General features: G+C 41.4%; 1 protein-coding gene across 4 annotated transcripts in view; it reads left to right on the top strand.

Annotated features, from left to right (window-relative positions):
- The window catches only part of LOC139749531 (uncharacterized), a 152,993-nt gene that overhangs the window by 11,267 nt on the left and 121,918 nt on the right, over positions 1-19,808 (top strand). For 2 of the 4 annotated variants that reach the window (XM_071663499.1, XM_071663496.1), the window contains exon 2: positions 5,795-5,824. The exons of the other annotated variants lie outside the window; for them this stretch is intronic. Coding sequence is in view for 1 of the 2 variants with exons in the window: in XM_071663496.1 (XP_071519597.1) it covers positions 5,795-5,824 (30 nt within the window). In the remaining variant the exon portion in view is untranslated. The remainder of the gene's footprint in view (positions 1-5,794; positions 5,825-19,808) is intronic. 4 annotated transcript variants of the gene reach the window in all.

The following is a 19,808-nucleotide window of genomic DNA, read 5'->3' as shown; positions in this document are numbered from 1 at the left end:
GGTGTTTTGAAATGGTTTGGTCACATGGAGAGAATGAGTGAGGAAAGATTGACCAAGAGGATATATGTGTCGGAGGTGGAGGGAACGAGGAGAAGAGGGAGACCAAATTGGAGGTGGAAAGATGGAGTGAAAAAGATTTTGTGTGATCGGGGCCTGAACATGCAGGAGGGTGAAAGGAGGGCAAAGAATAGAGTGAATTGGAGCGATGTGGTATACCGGGGTTGACGTGCTGTCAGTGGGTTGAATCAAGGCATGTGTATGGGGGTGGGTTGGGCCATTTCTTTCGTCTGTTTCCTTGCGCTACCTCGCAAACGCGGGAGACAGCGGCAAAAAAAAAAAAAAAAAAAAAAAAAATTATTGTACTTAATCGCTGTCTCCTGCATCAGCGAGGTAGCCCAAGGAAACAGATGAAATAATGGCCCAAAACACACACATACACCCTCATACACCCACATAAACACCCTCACATGCACATATACATACCCATACACTTCAATGTATACATACATATACATACACAGACATATACATATATATACACATGTACATATTCATACTTGCTGCTTTCATTCATTCCCATTGCCACCCCACCACACACGCGTAGTAGCGCTAGGAAAAGACAAAAAAAAAGGCCACAGTTGTTCACGCTCAGTCTCTAGCTGTCGTGTGTAATGCACCCAAACCACAGCTTCCTTTCCTCATCCAGACCCCACAAAACTTTCTATGGTTTACCCCAGATGCTTCACATGTTCTGGTTCAATCCATTGACGGTGCATCCACCCCGATATACCACATTGTTCCAGTTCACTCTATTCCTTGCACGCCTTTCACCCTCCTGTATGTTCAGGCCCATGTTGCTCAAAATCTTTTTCACTCCATCCTTCCACCTCCAATTTGGTCTCCTGCTTCTCCTCATTCCCTCTACCTCTGACACATATATCCTCTTTGTCAATTTTTTCTCACTCATTCTCTCCATGTGACCAGACCATTTCAACACACCCTCTTCTGCTCTCTCAACCACACTTTGTATTACCACACATCTCTCTTACCCTTTCATTACTTAGTCAAACCACCTCACACCACATATTGTCCTCAAACATCTCATTTCCAACACTTTCACCATGAGGGGAAAGGTATCTTCACAAAAATGTTAAAGGTATGATATTAAACTCTATTGTTTGGATCTCCAAGGGAGGGCTCTTCAGAAATGACAAAAGTGGAGGCTACCTTCCCAAAATCATGAGCTCTCATATGCAAGCAGCCTGGATCAACAAAACAAGTCTCACTGTATGACGAGATGTTTCTTGCTAGGGAGATGAATGCAAGAGTTTTGGAGAGAGGGGCAAGTATGCAGTCTGTGGTGGATGAGAGGGCTTGGGAAGTGAGTCAGTTGTTGTTCGCTGATGATACAGTGCTGGTGGCTGATTTGGGTGAGAAGCTGCAGAAGCTGGTGACTGAGTTTGGTAAAGTGTGTGAAAGAAGAAAGCTGAGAGTAAATGAGAATAAGAGCAAGGTTATTAGGTACAGTAGGGTTGAGGGACAAGTCAATTGGGAGGTAAGTTTGAATGAAGAAAAACTTGAGGAAGTGAAGTGTTTTAGATATCTGGAAGTAGATTTGGCAGCGGGTGGAACTGTGGAAGTGGAAGTGAGTCACAGGGTGGAGGAGGGGGCAAAAGTTCTGGGAGTGTTGAAAAAATGTGAAGGCGAGGAAATTATCTTGGGAGAGCAAAAATGGGTATATTTGAAGGAATAGTGGTTCCAACAATGTTATATAATTGCGAGGCGTGGGCTATAGATAGGGTTGTGTGGAGGAGGGTGGATGTGCTGGAAATGAGATGTTTGAGGACAATATGTGGTGTGAGGTGGTTTGATCAAGTAAGTAATGAAAGGGTAAAAGTGATGTGTGGTAATAAAAAGAATGTGGTTGAGAGAGCAGAAGAGGGTGTATTGAAATGGTTTGGTCACATGGAGAGAATGAGTGAGGAAAGATTGAAAAAGAGGATATATGTGTCAGAGGTGGAGGGAGCAAGGGGAAGTGGGAGACCAAATTGGAGGTAAAAGGATGGAGTAAAAAAGATTTTGAGCGATCAGGGCCTGAACATGCAGGAAGGTGAAAGGCGTGCAAGGAATAGAGTGAATTGGAACAATGTGGTATACTGGGGTCAACATGCTGTCAGTGGATTGAACCAGGGCATGTGAAGCATCTGGGGTAAACCATGGAGAGTTTTTTGGGGCCTGGATGTGGAAAGGGAGCTGTGGTTTCGGTGCATTATACATGACAGTTAGAGAGTGAGTGTGAACGAATGTGGCCTTTGTTGTCTTTTCCTAGCGCTACCTTGCATGCATGCAAGGGGAGTGGGGTGTCATTTCATGTGTGGCAGGGTGGCGATGGGAATGAATAAAGGTAGCAAGTATGAATTATGTACATGTGTATATATATGTAAATATCTGTGTATGTATATATATATGTATATGTTGAAATGTATAGGTATGTATATGTGTGTGTGTGGATGTGTATGTATATGCATGTGTATGTGGGTGGGTTGGGCCATTCTTTCATCTGTTTCCTGGCGCTACCTCACTGATGTGGGAGACAGCGACAAAGTATGATAATAGTAATGATATAAAGGTGTTTTGGAATGAGGGAAGTAAAGTGCGCAAGACAAGAAAGCAAATGGGAACATCGGTGAAGGGGGCTAACGGGGAGGTAATAACAAGTAGTGGTGAAGTGAGAAGGAGATGGAGTGAGTATTTTGAAGGTTTGTTGAATGTTTTTGATGATAGAGTGGGAGATGTAGGGTGTTTTGGTTGAAGTGGTGTGCGAAGTGAGAGGGTCAAGGAGAATGGTTTGGTAAACAGAGAAGAGGTAGTGAAAGCTTTACAGAAGATGAAAGCTGGCAAGGCGGTGGGTTTGGATGGTATTGCAGCAAAATTTATTAAAAAGGAGGGTGACTGTATTGTTGACTGGTTGGTAAGAATATTCAATGTATGTATGGTTCATGGTGAAGTGCCTGAGGATTGGCTGAATGCTTGCATATTGCCATTGTATAAAGGCAAAGGGGATAATGGTGAATGTTCAAATTACAGAGGTGTAGGTTTGTTGAGTATGGAAGGGTATTGATTGAGAGGGTGAGGGCATGTACAGAGCATCAGATTAGGGAAGAGCAGTGTGGTTTCAGAAGTGGTGGAGGATGTGTGGATCAGGTTTATGCTTTGAAGATTGTATGTGATAAATACTTAGAAAAACAGATGGATTTGCATGTAACATTTATGGATCTGGAGAAGGCATTGATAGAGTTGATAGAGATACTCTGTAGAAGGTAGTAAGAGTATAAGGTGTGGGAGGTAAGTTGCTAGAGGCAGTGAAAATTTTTTATCGAGGATGTAAGGCATGTGTATGAGTAGGAGGAGAGGAAAGTGATTGGTTCCCAGTGAATCTTGGTTTGCGGCAGGGGTGCGTGATGTCTCCATGGTTGTTTAATTTGTTTACGGATGGGGTTGTTAGGGAGGTAAATGCAAAAGTGTTGGAGAGAGAGGCAAGTATGCAGCACTAGTAGCTGATTCATGTTTGATAAAGTGTGTGAAAGAAGAAAGCTGAGAGTAAATATGAATAAGAGCAAGGTTATTAAGTACAGTAGGGTTGAGGGACAAGTCAGTTGGGAGGTAAGTTTGAATGGAGAAAAACTGGAGGAAGTGAAGTGTTTTAGATATCTGGGAGTGGATTTAGCAGTGGATGGAACCATGGAAGCAGAAGTGAGTCACAGGTTGGGAGAGGGGGCGAAAGTTCCAGGAGCGTTGAAGTATGTGTGGAAGGCGAGAACATTATCTCGGAGAGCAAAAGTGGGTATATTTGAAGGAATAGTGGTTCCATTAATGTTATATGGTTGCAAGGTATGGGCTATAGATAGGGTTGTGCAGAGGAGGGTGGATGTGTTGGAAATGAGATGTTTGAGGACAGTATTTGTTGTGTGGTGGTTTGATCAAGTAAGTAATGAAAGGGTAAGAGAGATGTTTGGTTATAAAATGAGTGTGGTTGAGAGAGCAGAAGAGGGTTTATTGAAATGGTTTGGTCACTGGAGTGAGGAAGGATTGACAAAGAAGATATATGTGTCAGAGGTGGCGGGAACGAGAAGTATTTTTTTTTCTTTATCATGTTTTTGGGATTTTTTCCAACTTCCCCATCCTTGCATGTTTTCATGGCTTGAGGGATTGATCAACCCTGGAGAAAAAATAGGTTTTCAAGTATGAAAGCTCTATCTCCAGGGTACTGTCCAGCAAGCATTCTTTCTGGAGTGTTGTTTCCTGCCCTTCCATCTTCTCTCTTTAGAAAAACCCATTCGAGAATGATGGTGACTACCATCAGGTTGACAGAGGTGTTTTGAGAATCATGGGGTAGGTTGTTACTGATGGCTGGAGGATGATGACATCATTGCCATATGGAGGTTGCTGACTGGCAAGGGTGGATGTGGGCTTAGCCTGTGGCTGCTATTATGAAATAGGTGGTTAGTGAAGGGTGATAAGTATTTAAGTTATTAGAAGGCGAGAGAAGATTCTTCTAACCCCCAGGATCAGAGATTTTTCTCATGGCTCATGGGACACTACCCTGGAGAGAAACTTTTTCATACTTCAAAAATTACATTTCTTCTTTATCAAGGAAGTTGTACACATGATTAAAGTATTATGCTAGTTATGTTTGATTCTTTTAAGTTTCTCATGAGAAAAGTAATTATTTGTTTTTTGTATGGAATAGAGATGTTTGGAATGGCGTCACAGACAAAATTGGAAATGAGGTTTTAATTTCATGCCTTGTGTATGTTTAAGTTGTTGGAGGCTTTCTGGGCAAGTATACTTTAAAGAGATTTGTTTCCACAAGAAGCATTTCTGTTAATATTTAGAATTAACTGAATGGATTTTATTAACTAGTTCAGTTATTGTAAAATCCATACAAAGACTAACTGAGTTGCTTTCAATCCCAATATATATTTTGCTTTTCTAATTAGCCTTATTTTGTCACACACTGAAATTTGTTTTAGTTCATTTAATATCCAGTACACAGAACTGTATCTGTACTAGAAAAGCATCAGGGAAATAGCAGATACACATTAACTTGTTAGTGACTTATTTATATGTTGTTGCATATCCCATGCTGTGAATTTGTCATTTTATTTAAATGCAGTTGTTACTTTGTAATGTAATCAGAATATTCTTCAGCACTTTCAGATATCCAATATTGCATTTACATGTTCTCTTTCAGCTAAAGGTATCTTGATATTTGAACACACTATAACCTTGATGGCCCCAAATAAAAGCCAGTTTCTTCATTGTGGTTTTCAAGGGATTCCCTTCATGTTCATTACTTCCATAATGTCTCTTCAAATTTTCAAAGCTGTTGATGTAATGTACATGATTTTTCTCAGTAGACATTGAAACTGTTAAATAATTTTCTCTGTGATATTGAATTTTGGTTGATTCATTGGGTTACTCTAGAAAGCATTCTCTAAATTCATTGGAAAGTGAAAATAAAGAATTATTGTCTCTATGCATGAAAGGGGGAAAGATAGTTATATCAGTTTTCATGTAACTGTTATGATGTATCATTTCTGTGTTCTAAGTGGATTAGAAAAGTTGTAATGTATATTTTTATTGATATCTTAAGAAAATTTTCTTTACAGGTAATTGATTAGACTATTCATAAATGTTAAGTATTATTTCTAGGAGTTTTTGAAAAACATTGATTTTTAGCTGTTTGTAATGTGACTGACCACTTTTACCAATTTATCACTGGTACTGACAGTAGCTACGAGGAAATGGGATATGACCATGGGTTAGTTCCTCATTCAGAGGCATGGTATTTGGCTGAAGTTTTAGCCATTAGCTTAGTGGTAAAGCTGTAGAATTCAGCAAGGACTCTCATGGTACAAGTGTATCCAGGACATTGGAATAGTTTTTACTTTATTCCCAAATGCTTTATACCATGAGAATCTAAAAGCCAATATGCAAAAATGCATGGCAGTCATGCTCACATAGAATGCATGTGCTAATAACATAATATGATAATATTATTGATCTTAAACATGCTGCATAATGCAAATTTGCTAGATGATAGCCAGTATAATGTACATGCAAGTTTAAGTAGAAGTTGAATCTGCCTTTGATTTAAATTCATTTGTATAAATTTTTACATGTGTAGGAGGTTAGCTAACCAAGATCTTAGTAGCTCCTCTTCCTCTTTCCTGCAGTGGTTATGCAATGCCTGCAGACAATGTGACCATGGAAGCTTGTTTGACCACCTGCTATATTATGTATATTTCTCTCCTCTGTAGTCTGCCCCTTGATCATGATATTCTGTAGGAAAATAAGAGTTAGTATTTTTAGCCCTGTGTGTTTATGTGAGACAGTGGCAACTCATGTGTTTCAGACCCGACCTCAGCTGATCAGAGACTGCCACAGAGATTATATCATCAGCCTACTCTTTCTGCCTAAATGAAAGCTCAGAATTATTTTGGATTGCTTGCTGACAAGACATGTGTAACTAGATAGAATTTTTCAATCCCACAAATCATTATCCATTCTCATTATAATTATTATGAATATTATTTTTTTTTTTTACTTACATGCTCGCCATTTCTTGCATGAGAGAGGTAACTTCAAGAACAGATTACAGAGCTTTAGAGGGAAAATTGGTCATTTGGCTCCTTGCTCTGTTCCTTTTTTTTTTTGGAAACTAATACAGGAAGGGAAGATTTCCAACCACCCTTTCCCACCCCTCTAAGTTGCCTTCTACAACACACAGGGAAAATGTGGGCAGTATCCTTTCTGTCCTCTCCCCAGGGATATTATTATTATTATTATTATTATTATTATTATTATTATTATTATTATTATTATTATCATTATTATTATTATTGTTATTATTATTATTACTATTGTGATATTTTTTCTACTTGATCGACATATCCCACATCATCTAGTTAGTGCCAGGTACAGATGAAGAAAGGCCTCATTCACTCATTCATTCTTTAGCTTTCATCTGAAATGCCCCAAAACCACAGATCTCATCCACAACCAAGCCCTATAGATCTAACCATGGTTTCCTATGGCCCCATCACATTCCCTGGTTCATTCCACTGCAGCACATCAACCTCTGTATAACACATCATTTCAGTTTACGCTATCCCAGCACACCTTTCACCCTCCTCCATGTTTGGACCCTGATCACTCAGAATCCTTTTCTCTTTACACTTCCATCTTCCATTTGGTCTCCTGTTTCTCCTTATCCTTTTTACTTCTGACACATATATGCTCTTTGTCAACCTCTCCTCACTCATTCTCTCCTTGTGCCCTAACCATTTCAGCACACCCTCTTCAGCTCTGTCAACCACTCTCTGTTATTACACCTCTTTTTTACTGTTTTGAAACCTGTTCGATCAAACCGCCTTGCACCACATACTGTCTTCAAACATTGCATATCCAACACATCCACTTTCCTCCACACATTCTAATCAATAGGCTATCCTTGCATCCATATAATATTGTTGGATTACTATACCTTCAAATGTACCCATTTTTTGCCATCCCAAATAACAACCTTTGTTTCTGCATATTCTTCTATATTCCTAGATCCTTTTCCCTTTTACTCACCCTTTGATTCACTTCCATGGTTCCATTTGCTGCCATGTCCACTCCCAGGTATCTAAAACACTTCCTTTCCTTCAGATAGTGAATGTCAGATGATCCTGGCATTGTGTATAGCATAGCATCTCTCTCAGTTCTTGCTCTCAGTTACCGTTCAGTAAGTGCGCATTATTCAAGTGAATGTAATGAATTTTTGTGCTGGATTAAACCATTTTTGTATTAGACCCCAAGGAAGATGACGAGCAAGAGGAAAAACCCATCACGTGTAGATAGATCTGGCAAGAAGCCAAGGATGACACTCAATTTGTAATTGAAAATGAAGGTAATCTTTTTTTTTTTTAATTTTCCAAAAGGAACAGAGAAGGGGGCCAGGTGAGAATATTAGCTACCTTGCTAATGTGGGAAATGGCGAATAGTATGAAAGAAAGAAAAAAAAATATATATATATATATATATATATATATATTTTTTGCTTTCCGAGATAATGTTCTCGACTTCCACACATTCTTCAAGGCCCCCAGAATTTTCGCCCCCTCCCCCACCCTATGATCCACTTCCGCTTCCATGGTTCCATCCGCTGCCAGATCCACTCCCAGATATCTAAAACACTTCACTTCCTCCAGTTTTTCTCCATTCAGACTCACCTCCCAATTGACTTGACCCTCAACCCTACTGTACCTAATAACCTTGCTCTTATTCACATTTACTCTTAACTTTCTTCTTCCACACACTTTACCAAACTCAGTCACCAGCTTCTGCAGTTTCACACATGAATCAGCCACCAGCGCTGTGTCATCAGCGAACAACAACTGACTCACTTCCCAAGCTCTCTCATCCCCAACAGACTTCATACTTGCCCCTCTTTCCAAAACTCTTGCATTTACCTCCCTAACAACCCCATCCATAAACAAATTAAACAACCATGGAGACATCACACACCCCTGCCGCAAACCTACATTCACTGAGAACCAATCACTTTCCTCTCTTCCTACACGTACACATGCCTTACATCCTCGATAAAAACTTTTCACTGCTTCTAACAACTTTCCTCCCACACCATATATTCTTAATACCTTCCACAGAGCATCTCTATCAACTCTATCATATGCCTTCTCCAGATCCATAAATGCTACATACAAATCCATTTGCTTTTCTAGGTATTTCTCACATACATTCTTCAAAGCAAACACCTGATCCACACATCCTCTACCACTTCTGAAACCACACTGCTCTTCCCCAATCTGATGCTCTGTACATGCCTTCACCCTCTCAATCAATACCCTCCCATATAATTTACCAGGAATACTCAACAAACTTATACCTCTGTAATTTGAGCACTCACTCTTATCCCCTTTGCCTTTGTACAATGGCACTATGCATGCATTCCGCCAATCCTCAGGCACCTCACCATGAGTCATACATACATTAAATAACCTTACCAACCAGTCAACAATACAGTCACCCCCTTTTTTAATAAATTCCACTGCAATACCATCCAAACCTGCTGCCTTGCCGGCTTTCATCTTCCGCAAAGCTTTCACTACCTCTTCTCTGTTTACCAAATCATTTTCCCTAACCCTCTCACTTTGCACACCACCTTGACCAAAACACCCTATATCTGCCACTCTATCATCAAACACATTCAACAAACCTTCGAAATACTCACTCCATCTCCTTCTCACATCACCACTACTTGTTATCACCTCCCCATTTGCGCCCTTCACTGAAGTTCCCATTTGCTCCCTTGTCTTACACACTTTATTTACCTCCTTCCAGAACATCTTTTTATTCTCCCTAAAATTTAATGATACTCTCTCAGCCCAACTCTCATTTGCCCTTTTTTTCACCTCTTGCACCTTTCTCTTGACCTCCTGTCTCTTTCTTTTATACATCTCCCACTCAATTGCATTTTTTCCCTGCAAAAATCGTCCAAATGCCTCTCTCTTCTCTTTCACTAATACTCTTACTTCTTCATCCCACCACTCACTACCCTTTCTAATCAACCCACCTCCCACTCTTCTCATGCCACAAGCATCTTTTGTGCAATCCATCACTGATTCCCTAAATACATCCCATTCCTCCCCCACTCCCCTTACTTCCATTGTTCTCACCTTTTTCCATTCTGTACTCAGTCTCTCCTGGTACTTCCTCACACAGGTCTCCTTCTCAAGCTCACTTACTCTCACCACCCTCTTCACCCCAACATTCACTCTTCTTTTCTGAAAACCCATACAAATCTTCACCTTAGCCTCCACAAGATAATGATCAGACATCCCTCCAGTTGCACCTCTCAGCACATTAACATCCAAAAGTCTCTCTTTCGCACGCCTGTCAATTAACACGTAATCCAATAATGCTCTCTGGCCATCTCTCCTACTTACATAAGTATACTTATGTATATCTCGCTTTTTAAACCAGGTATTCCCAATCATCAGTCCTTTTTCAGCACATAAATCTACAAGCTCTTCACCATTTCCATTTACAACACTGAACACCCCATGTATACCAATTATTCCCTCAACAACCACATTACTCACCTTTGCATTCAAATCACCCATCACTATAACCCGGTCTCGTGCATCAAAACCACTAACACACTCATTCAGCTGCTCCCAAAACACTTGCCTCTCTTGATCTTTCTTATCATGCCCAGGTGCATAAGCACCAATAATCATGGGTATGTTTGAAGGAATAGTGGTTCCAACAATGTTGTATGGTTGCGAGGCGTGGGCTATGGATAGAGTTGTGCGCAGGAGGATGGATGTGCTGGAAATGAGATGTTTGAGGACAATGTGTGGTGTGAGGTGGTTTGATCGAGTGAGTAACGTAAGGGTAAGAGAGATGTGTGGAAATAAAAAGAGCGTGGTTGAGAGAGCAGAAGAGGGTGTTTTGAAGTGGTTTGGGCACATGGAGAGGATGAGTGAGGAAAGATTGACCAAGAGGATATATGTGTCGGAGGTGGAGGGAACAAGGAGAAGAGGGAGACCAAGTTGGAGGTGGAAGGATGGAGTGAAAAAGATTTTGTGTGATCGGGGCCTGAACATGCAGGAGGGTGAAAGGAGGGCAAGGAATAGAGTGAATTGGAGCGATGTGGTATACCGGGGCTGACGTGCTGTCAGTGGATTGAATCAAGGCATGTGAAGCGTCTGGGGTAAACCATGGAAAGCTGTGTAGGTATGTATATTTGCGTGTGTGGACGTATGTATATACATGTGTATGGGGGGGGGTTGGGCCATTTCTTTCGTCTGTTTCCTTGCGCTACCTCGCAAACGCGGGAGACAGCGACAAAGTATAAAAAAAAATATATATATATATATATATATATATATATATATATATATATATATATATATATATATATATATCTTTCTTTCTTTCTTTCACACCATTCGCCATTTCCCGCATCAGTGAGGTAGCGCTAAGAACAGAGGACTGGGCCCCCGAGGGAACATCCACACCAGGCCCCCTTCTCTGCTCCTTCCTTTGGAAAAAAAAAATGAGAGGGGAGGATTTCCAGCCACCTGCTCCCTCCCCTTTTAGTCGCCTTCTACGACACGCAGCGAATACGTGAGAAGTATTCTTTCTCCCCTATCCCCAGGGATATATATATATATATATATATATATATATATATATATATATATATATACCTCGCAAACGCGGGAGACAGCGACAAAGTATAAAAAAAAAATATATATATATATATATATCCTCCAGTTTTTCTCCATTCAAAGTTACCTCCCAATTGACTTGACCCTCAACCCTACTGTACCTAATAACCTTGCTCTTATTCACATTTACTCTTAACTTTCTTCTTCCACACACTTTACCAAACTCAGTCACCAGCTTCTGCAGTTTCACACATGAATCAGCCACCAGCGCTGTGTCATCAGCGAACAACAACTGACTCACTTCCCAAGCTCTCTCATCCCCAACAGACTTCATACTTGCCCCTCTTTCCAAAACTATATATATATATATATATATATATATATATATATATATATATATATATATAACTTTGAATGGAGAAAAACTGGAGGAAGTGAAGTGTTTTAGATATCTGGGAGTGGATCTGGCAGCGGATGGAACCATGGAAGCGGAAGTGGATCATAGGGTGGGGGAGGGGGCGAAAATTCTGGGGCCTTGAAGAATGTGTGGAAGTCGAGAACATTATCTCGGAAAGCAAAAATGGGTATGTTTGAAGGAATAGTGGTTCCAACAATGTTGTATGGTTGCGAGGCGTGGGCTATGGATAGAGTTGTGCGCAGGAGGATGGATGTGCTGGAAATGAGATGTTTGAGGACAATGTGTGGTGTGAGGTGGTTTGATCGAGTGAGTAACTTAAGGGTAAGAGAGATGTGTGGAAATAAAAAGAGCGTGGTTGAGAGAGCAGAAGAGGGTGTTTTGAAGTGGTTTGGGCACATGGAGAGGATGAGTGAGGAAAGATTGACCAAGAGGATATATATGTCGGAGGTGGAGGGAACAAGGAGAAGAGGGAGACCAAATTGGAGGTGGAAAGATGGAGTGAAAAAGATTTTGTGTGATCGGGGCCTGAACATGCAGGAGGGTGAAAGGAGGGCAAGGAATAGAGTGAATTGGAGCGATGTGGTATACCGGGGCTGACGTGCTGTCAGTGGATTGAATCAAGGCATGTGAAGCGTCTGGGGTAAACCATGGAAAGCTGTGTAGGTATGTATATTTGCGTGTGTGGACGTATGTATATACATGTGTATGGGGGGGGTTGGGCCATTTCTTTCGTCTGTTTCCTTGCGCTACCTCGCAAACGCGGGAGACAGCGACAAAGTATAAGAAGAAGAAGAATATATATATATATATATATATATATATATATATATATATATATATATATATATATATATATATTTCTTTCTTTTAAACTATTCGCCATTTCCCGCGTTATTGAGGTAGCGTTAGGAACAGAGGACTGGGCCTTTTTTGGAATATCCTCACCTGGCCCCCTCTGTTCCTTCTTCTGGAAAATTAAAAAAAGAAAAACGAGAGGGGAGGATTTCCAGCCCCCCGCTCCCTCCCATTTTAGTCGCCTTATGCGACACGCAGGGAATACGTGGGAAGTATTCTTAATCCCCTATCCCCAGGGATAATATATATATATATATATATTTTTCTTTTTTTTTTTTTTTTTGCGTTGTCGCTGTCTCCCGCGTTTGCGAGGTAGCGCAAGGGAACAGATGAAAGAAATGGCCCAACCCACCCCCATACACATGCCTTGATTCAATCCACTGACAGCACGTCAACCCCGGTATACCACATCGCTCCAATTCACTCTGTTCTTTGCCCTCCTTTCACCCTCCTGCATGTTCAGGCCCCGATCACACAAAATCTTTTTCACTCCATCTTTCCACCTCCAATTTGGTCTCCCTCTTCTCCTCGTTCCCTCCACCTCCGACACATATATCCTCTTGGTCAATCTTTCCTCACTCATTCTCTCCATGTGACCAAACCATTTCAAAACACCCTCTTCTGCTCTCTCAACCACGCTCTTTTTATTTCCACACATCTCTCTTACCCTTACGTTACTTACTCGATCAAACCACCTCACACCACACATTGTCCTCAAACATCTCATTTCCAGCACATCCATCCTCCTGCGCACAACTCTATCCATAGTCCACGCCTCGCAACCGTACAACATTGTTGGAACCACTATTCCTTCAAACATACCCATTTTTGCTTTCCGAGATAATGTTCTCGACTTCCACACATTCTTCAAGGCTCCCAGAATTTTCGCCCCCTTCCCCACCATATGATCCACTTCCGCTTCCATGGTTCCATCCGCTGCCAGGTCCACTCCCAGATATCTAAAACACTTCACTTCCTCCAGTTTTTCTCCATTCAAACTCACCTCCCAATTGAATTGACCCTCAACCCTACTGTACCTAATAACCTTGCTCTTATTCACATTTACTCTTAACTTTCTTCTTTCACACACTTTACCAAACTCAGTCACCAGCTTCTACAGTTTCTCACATGAATCAGCCACCAGCGCTGTATCATCAGCGAACAACAACTGACTCACTTCCCAAGCTCTCTCATCCCCAACAGACTTCATACTTGCCCCTCTTTCCAAAACTCTTGCATTCACCTCCCTAACAACCCCATCCATAAACAAATTAAACAACCATGGAGACATCACACACCCCTGCCACAAACCTACATTCACTGAGAACCAATCACTTTCCTCTCTTCCTACACGTACACATGCCTTACATCCTCGATAAAAACTTTTCACTGCTTCTAACAACTTGCCTCCCACACCATATATTCTTAATACCTTCCACAGAGCATCTCTATCAACTCTATCATATGCCTTCTCCAGATCCATAAATGCTACATACAAATCCATTTGCTTTTCTAAGTATTTCTCACATACATTCTTCAAAGCAAACACCTGATCCACACATCCTCTACCACTTCTGAAACCACACTGCTCTTCCCCAATCTGATGCTCTGTACATGATTTCACCCTCTCAATCAATACCCTCCCATATAATTTGCCAGGAATACTCAACAAACTTATACCTCTGTAATTTGAGCACTCACTCTTATCCCCTTTGCCATTGTACAATGGCACTATGCACGCATTCCGCCAATCCTCAGGCACCTCACCATGAGTCATACATACATTAAATAACCTTACCAACCAGTCAACAATACAGTCACCCCCTTTTTTAATAAATTCCACTGCAATACCATCCAAACCTGCTGCCTTGCCGGCTTTCATCTTCCGCAAAGCTTTTACTACCTCTTCTCTGTTTACCAACTCATTTTCCCTAACCCTCGCACTTTGCACACCACCTCGACCAAAACACCCTATATCTGCCGCTCTATCATCAAACACATTCAACAAACCTTCAAAATACTCACTCCATCTCCTTCTCACATCACCACTACTTGTTATCACCTCCCCATTTGCGCCCTTCACTGAAGTTCCCATTTGCTCCCTTGTCTTACGCACTTTATTTACCTCCTTCCAGAACATCTTTTTATTCTCCCTAAAATTTAATGATACTCTCTCACCCCAACTCTCATTTGCCCTTTTTTTCACCTCTTGCACCTTTCTCTTGACCTCCTGTCTCTTTCTTTTATACGTCTCCCACTCAATTTCATTTTTTCCCTGCAAAAATCATCCAAATGCCTCTCTCTTCTCTTTCACTAATACTCTTACTTCTTCATCCCACCACTCACTACCCTTTCTAATCAACCCACTTCCCACTCTTCTTATGCCACAAGCATGGTACTTCCTGGTACTTCCTCACACAAGTCTCCTTCCCAAGCTCACTTACTCTCACCACCCTCTTCACCCCAACATTCACTCTTCTTTTCTGAAAACCCATACAAATCTTCACCTTAGCCTCCACAAGATAATGATCAGACATCCCTCCAGTTGCACCTCTCAGCACATTAACATCCAAAAGTCTCTCTTTCGCGTGCCTGTCAATTAACACGTAATCCAATAACACTCTCTGGCCATCTCTCGTACTTACATAAGTATACTTATGTATATCTTGCTTTTTAAACCAGGTATTCCCAATCATCAGTCCTTTTTCAGCACATAAATCTACAAGCTCTTCACCATTTCCATTTACAACACTGAACACCCCACGTATACCAATTATTCCCTCAACTGCCACATTACTCACCTTTGCATTCAAATCACCCAACACTATAACCCGGTCTCGTGCATCAAAACCACTAACACACTCATTCAGCTGCTCCCAAAACACTTGCCTCTCATGATCTTTCTTCTCATGCCCAGGTGCATATGCACCAATAATCACCCATCTCTCTCCATCAACTTTCAGTTTTACCCATATTAATCGAGAATTTACTTTCTTACATTCTATCACATACTTCCACAACTCCTGTTTCAGGAGTACTGCTACTCCTTCCCTTGCTCTTGTCCTCTCACTAACCCCTGACTTTACTCCCAAGACATTCCCAAACCACTCTTCCCCTTTACCCTTGAGCTTCGTTTCACTCAGAGCCAAAACATCCAGGTTCCTTTCCTCAAACTTACTACCTATCTCTCCTTTTTTCACATCTTGGTTACATCCACACACATTTAGGCACCCCAATCTGAGCCTTCGAGGAGGATGAGCACTCCCCGCGTGACTCCTTCTTCTGTTTCCCATTTTAGAAAGTTAAAAAAATACAAGGAGGGGAGGATTTCTGGCCCCCCGCTCCCGTCCCCTCTAGTCGCTTTCTACGACACGCGAGGAATATATATATATATATATATATATATATATATTTTTTTCAGATATATATATATATATATATATATATATATATATATATATATATATATATATATATATATATATATATATATATCTTTCTTTCTTTCATACTATTCGCCATTTCCCGCATTAGCGAGGTAGCGTTAAGAACAGAGGACTGGGCCTTAGAGGGAATATCCTCACCTGGCCCCCTTCTCTGTTCCTTCTTTTGGAAAATTGAAAAAAAAAAAAAAAAGAGAGAGGGGAGGATTTCCAGCCCCCCCGCTCCCTCCCCTTTTAGTCGCCTTCTACGACACGCAGGGAATACGTGGGAAGTATTCTTTCTCCCCTATCCCCACGGATATATATATATATATATATATATATATATATATGCGATGGGAATGAATAAAGGCAGACAGTATGAATTATGTACATGTGTATATATGTATATGTCTGTGTGTATATATATATATATATATATATATATATATATATATATATATATATATATGGCGATGGGAATGAATAAAGGCAGACAGTATGAATTATGTACATGTGTGTATATGTATATGTCTGTGTGTGTATATATATATTGCAGTGGAATTTATTAAAAAAGGGGGTGACTGTATTGTTGACTGGTTGGTAAGGTTATTTAATGTATGTATGACTCATGGTGAGGTGCCTGAGGATTGGCGGAATGCGTGCATAGTGCCATTGTACAAAGGCAAAGGGGATAAGAGTGAGTGCTCAAATTACAGAGGTATAAGTTTGTTGAGTATTCCTGGCAAATTGTATGGGAGGGTATTGATTGAGAGGGTGAAGGCATGTACAGAGCATCAGATTGGGGAAGAGCAGTGTGGTTTCAGAAGTGGTAGAGGATGTGTGGATCAGGTGTTTGCTTTGAAGAATGTATGTGAGAAATACTTAGAAAAACAAATGGATTTGTATGTAGCATTTATGGATCTGGAGAAGGCGTATGATAGAGTTGATAGAGATGCTCTGTGGAAGGTATTAAGAATATATGGTGTGGGAGGCAAGTTGTTAGAAGCAGTGAAAAGTTTTTATCGAGGATGTAAGGCATGTGTACATGTAGGAAGAGAGGAAAGTGATTGGTTCTCAGTGAATGTAGGTTTGCGGCAGGGGTGTGTGATGTCTCCATGGTTGTTTAATTTGTTTATGGATGGGGTTGTTAGGGAGGTGAATGCAAGAGTTTTGGAAAGAGGGGCAAGGATGAAGTCTGTTGGGGATGAGAGAGCTTGGGAAGTGAGTCAGTTGTTGTTCGCTGATGATACAGCGCTGGTGGCTGATTCATGTGAGAAACTGCAGAAGCTGGTGACTGAGTTTGGTAAAGTGTGTGAAAGAAGAAAGTTAAGAGTAAATGTGAATAAGAGCAAGGTTATTAGGTACAGTAGGGTTGAGGGTCAAGTCAATTCGGAGGTAAGTTTGAATGGAGAAAAACTGGAGGAAGTGAAGTGTTTTAGATATCTGGGAGTGGATCTGGCAGCGGATGGAAACATGGAAGTGGAAGTGGATCATAGGGTGGGGGAGGGGGCGAAAATTCTGGGAGCCTTGAAGAATGTGTGGAAGTCGAGAACATTATCTCGGAAAGCAAAAATGGGTATGTTTGAAGGAATAGTGGTTCCAACAATGTTGTATGGTTGCGAGGCGTGGACTATGGATAGAGTTGTGCGCAGGAGGATGGATGTGCTGGAAATGAGATGTTTGAGGACAATGTGTGGTGTGAGGTGGTTTGATCGAGTAAGTAACGTAAGGGTAAGAGAGATGTGTGGAAATAAAAAGAGCGTGGTTGAGAGAGGAGAAGAGGGTGTTTTGAAATGGTTCGGGCACATGGAGAGAATGAGTGAGGAAAGATTGACCAAGAGGATATATGTGTCGGAGGTGGAGGGAACGAGGAGAAGAGGGAGACCAAATTGGAGGTGGAAAGATGGAGTGAAAAAAATTTTGTGTGATCGGGGCCTGAACATGCAGGAGGGTGAAAGGAGGGCAAGGAATAGAGTGAATTGGAGCGATGTGGTATACCGGGGTTGACGTGCTGTCAGTGGATTGAATCAAGGCATGTGAAGCGTCTGGGGTAAACCATGGAAAGCTGTGTAGGTATGTATATTTGCGTGTGTGGACGTATGTATATACATGTGTATGGGGGTGGGTTGGGCCATTTCTTTCGTCTGCTTCCTTGCACTACCTTGCAAACGCGGGAGACAGCGACAAAGCAAAAAAAAAAAAGAATATATATATATATATATATGGCGATGGGAATGAATAAAGGCAGACAGTATGAATTATGTACATGTGTATATATGTATATGTCTGTGTGTGTATATATATGTATACGTTGAGATGTATAGGTATGTATATTTGCATGTGTGGACGTGTATGTATATACATGTGTACGTGGGTGGGTTGGGCCATTCTTTCGTCTGTTTCCTTGCGCTACCTCACTAATGCGGGAGACAGCGACAAAGCAAAATAGAAATATATATATTTATTTTTATCTTATTTATTTTGCTTTGTCGCTGTCTCCTGCATTTGCGAGGTAGCGCAAGGAAACAGAAGAAAGAAATAGCCCAACCCACCCCCATACACATGTATATAGACACACGTCCACGCACACAAATATACATATCTATACATCTCAATGTACACATATATATACACACACAGACACATACATATATACCCATGCACACAATTCACACTGTCTGCCTTTATTCATTCCCAACGCCACCTCGCCACACATGGAATACCATCCCCCTCCCCCCTCATGTGTGCGAGGTAGCGCTAGGAAAAGATAACAAAGGCCCCATTTGTTCACACTCAGTCTCCAGCTGTCATGCAATAATTCCCGAAACCACAGCTCCCTTTCCACACCCAGGCCCCACACAACTTTCCATGGTTTACCCCAGACGCTTCACATGCCCTGATTCAATCCACTAACAGCACATCAACCCCGGTATACCACATCGATCCAATTCACTCTATTCCTTGCCCGCCTTTCACCCTCCTGCATGTTCAGGCCCCGATCACTCAAAATTTTTTTCACTCCATCTTTCCACCTCCAATTTGGTCTCCCACTTCTCCTCGTTCCCTCCACCTCCGACACATATATCCACTTGGTCAATCTTTCCTCATTCATTCTCTCCATGTGCCCAAACCATTTCAAAACACCCTCTTCTGCTCTCTCAACCACGCTCTTTTTATTTCCACACATCTCTCTTACCCTTACATTACTTACTCGATCAAACCACCTCACACCACCCATTGTCCTCAAACATCTCATTTCCAGCACATCCACCCTCCTGCACACAACTCTATAGATAGCCCACGCCTCGCAACCATACAACATTGTTGGAACCACTATTCCTTCAAACATACCCATTTTTGCTTTCCGAGATGATGTTCTTGACTTCCACACATTCTTCCATGCTCCCAGGATTTTCGCCCCCTCCCCCACCCTATGATTCACTTCTGCTTCCATGGTTCCATCCGCTGCCAGATCCACTCCCAGATATCTAAAACACTTTACTTCCTCCAGTTTTTCTCCATTCAAACTTAACTCCGAATTGACTTGACCCTCAACCCTACTGTATCTAATAACCTTGCTCTTATTCACATTTACTCTTAACTTTCTTCTTTCACACACTTTACCAAACTCAGTCACCAGCTTCTGCAGTTTCTCACATACATTCCTCAAAGGAAACACCTGATCCACACATCCTCTATCACTTCTGAAACCACAGTGCTCTTCCCCAATCTGATGCTCTGTACATGCCTTCACCCTCTCAATCAATACCCTCCCATATAATTTACCAGGAATACTCAACAAACTTATACCTCTGTAATTTGAGCACTCACTCTTATCCCCTTTGCCTTTGTACAATGGCACTA

The sequence above is a fragment of the Panulirus ornatus genome, chromosome 7, assembly GCF_036320965.1.
Source record: "Panulirus ornatus isolate Po-2019 chromosome 7, ASM3632096v1, whole genome shotgun sequence".
NCBI classification, from domain to species: Eukaryota; Metazoa; Arthropoda; class Malacostraca; order Decapoda; family Palinuridae; genus Panulirus; species Panulirus ornatus.
This window is presented reverse-complemented; position numbering and strand designations above follow the sequence as displayed.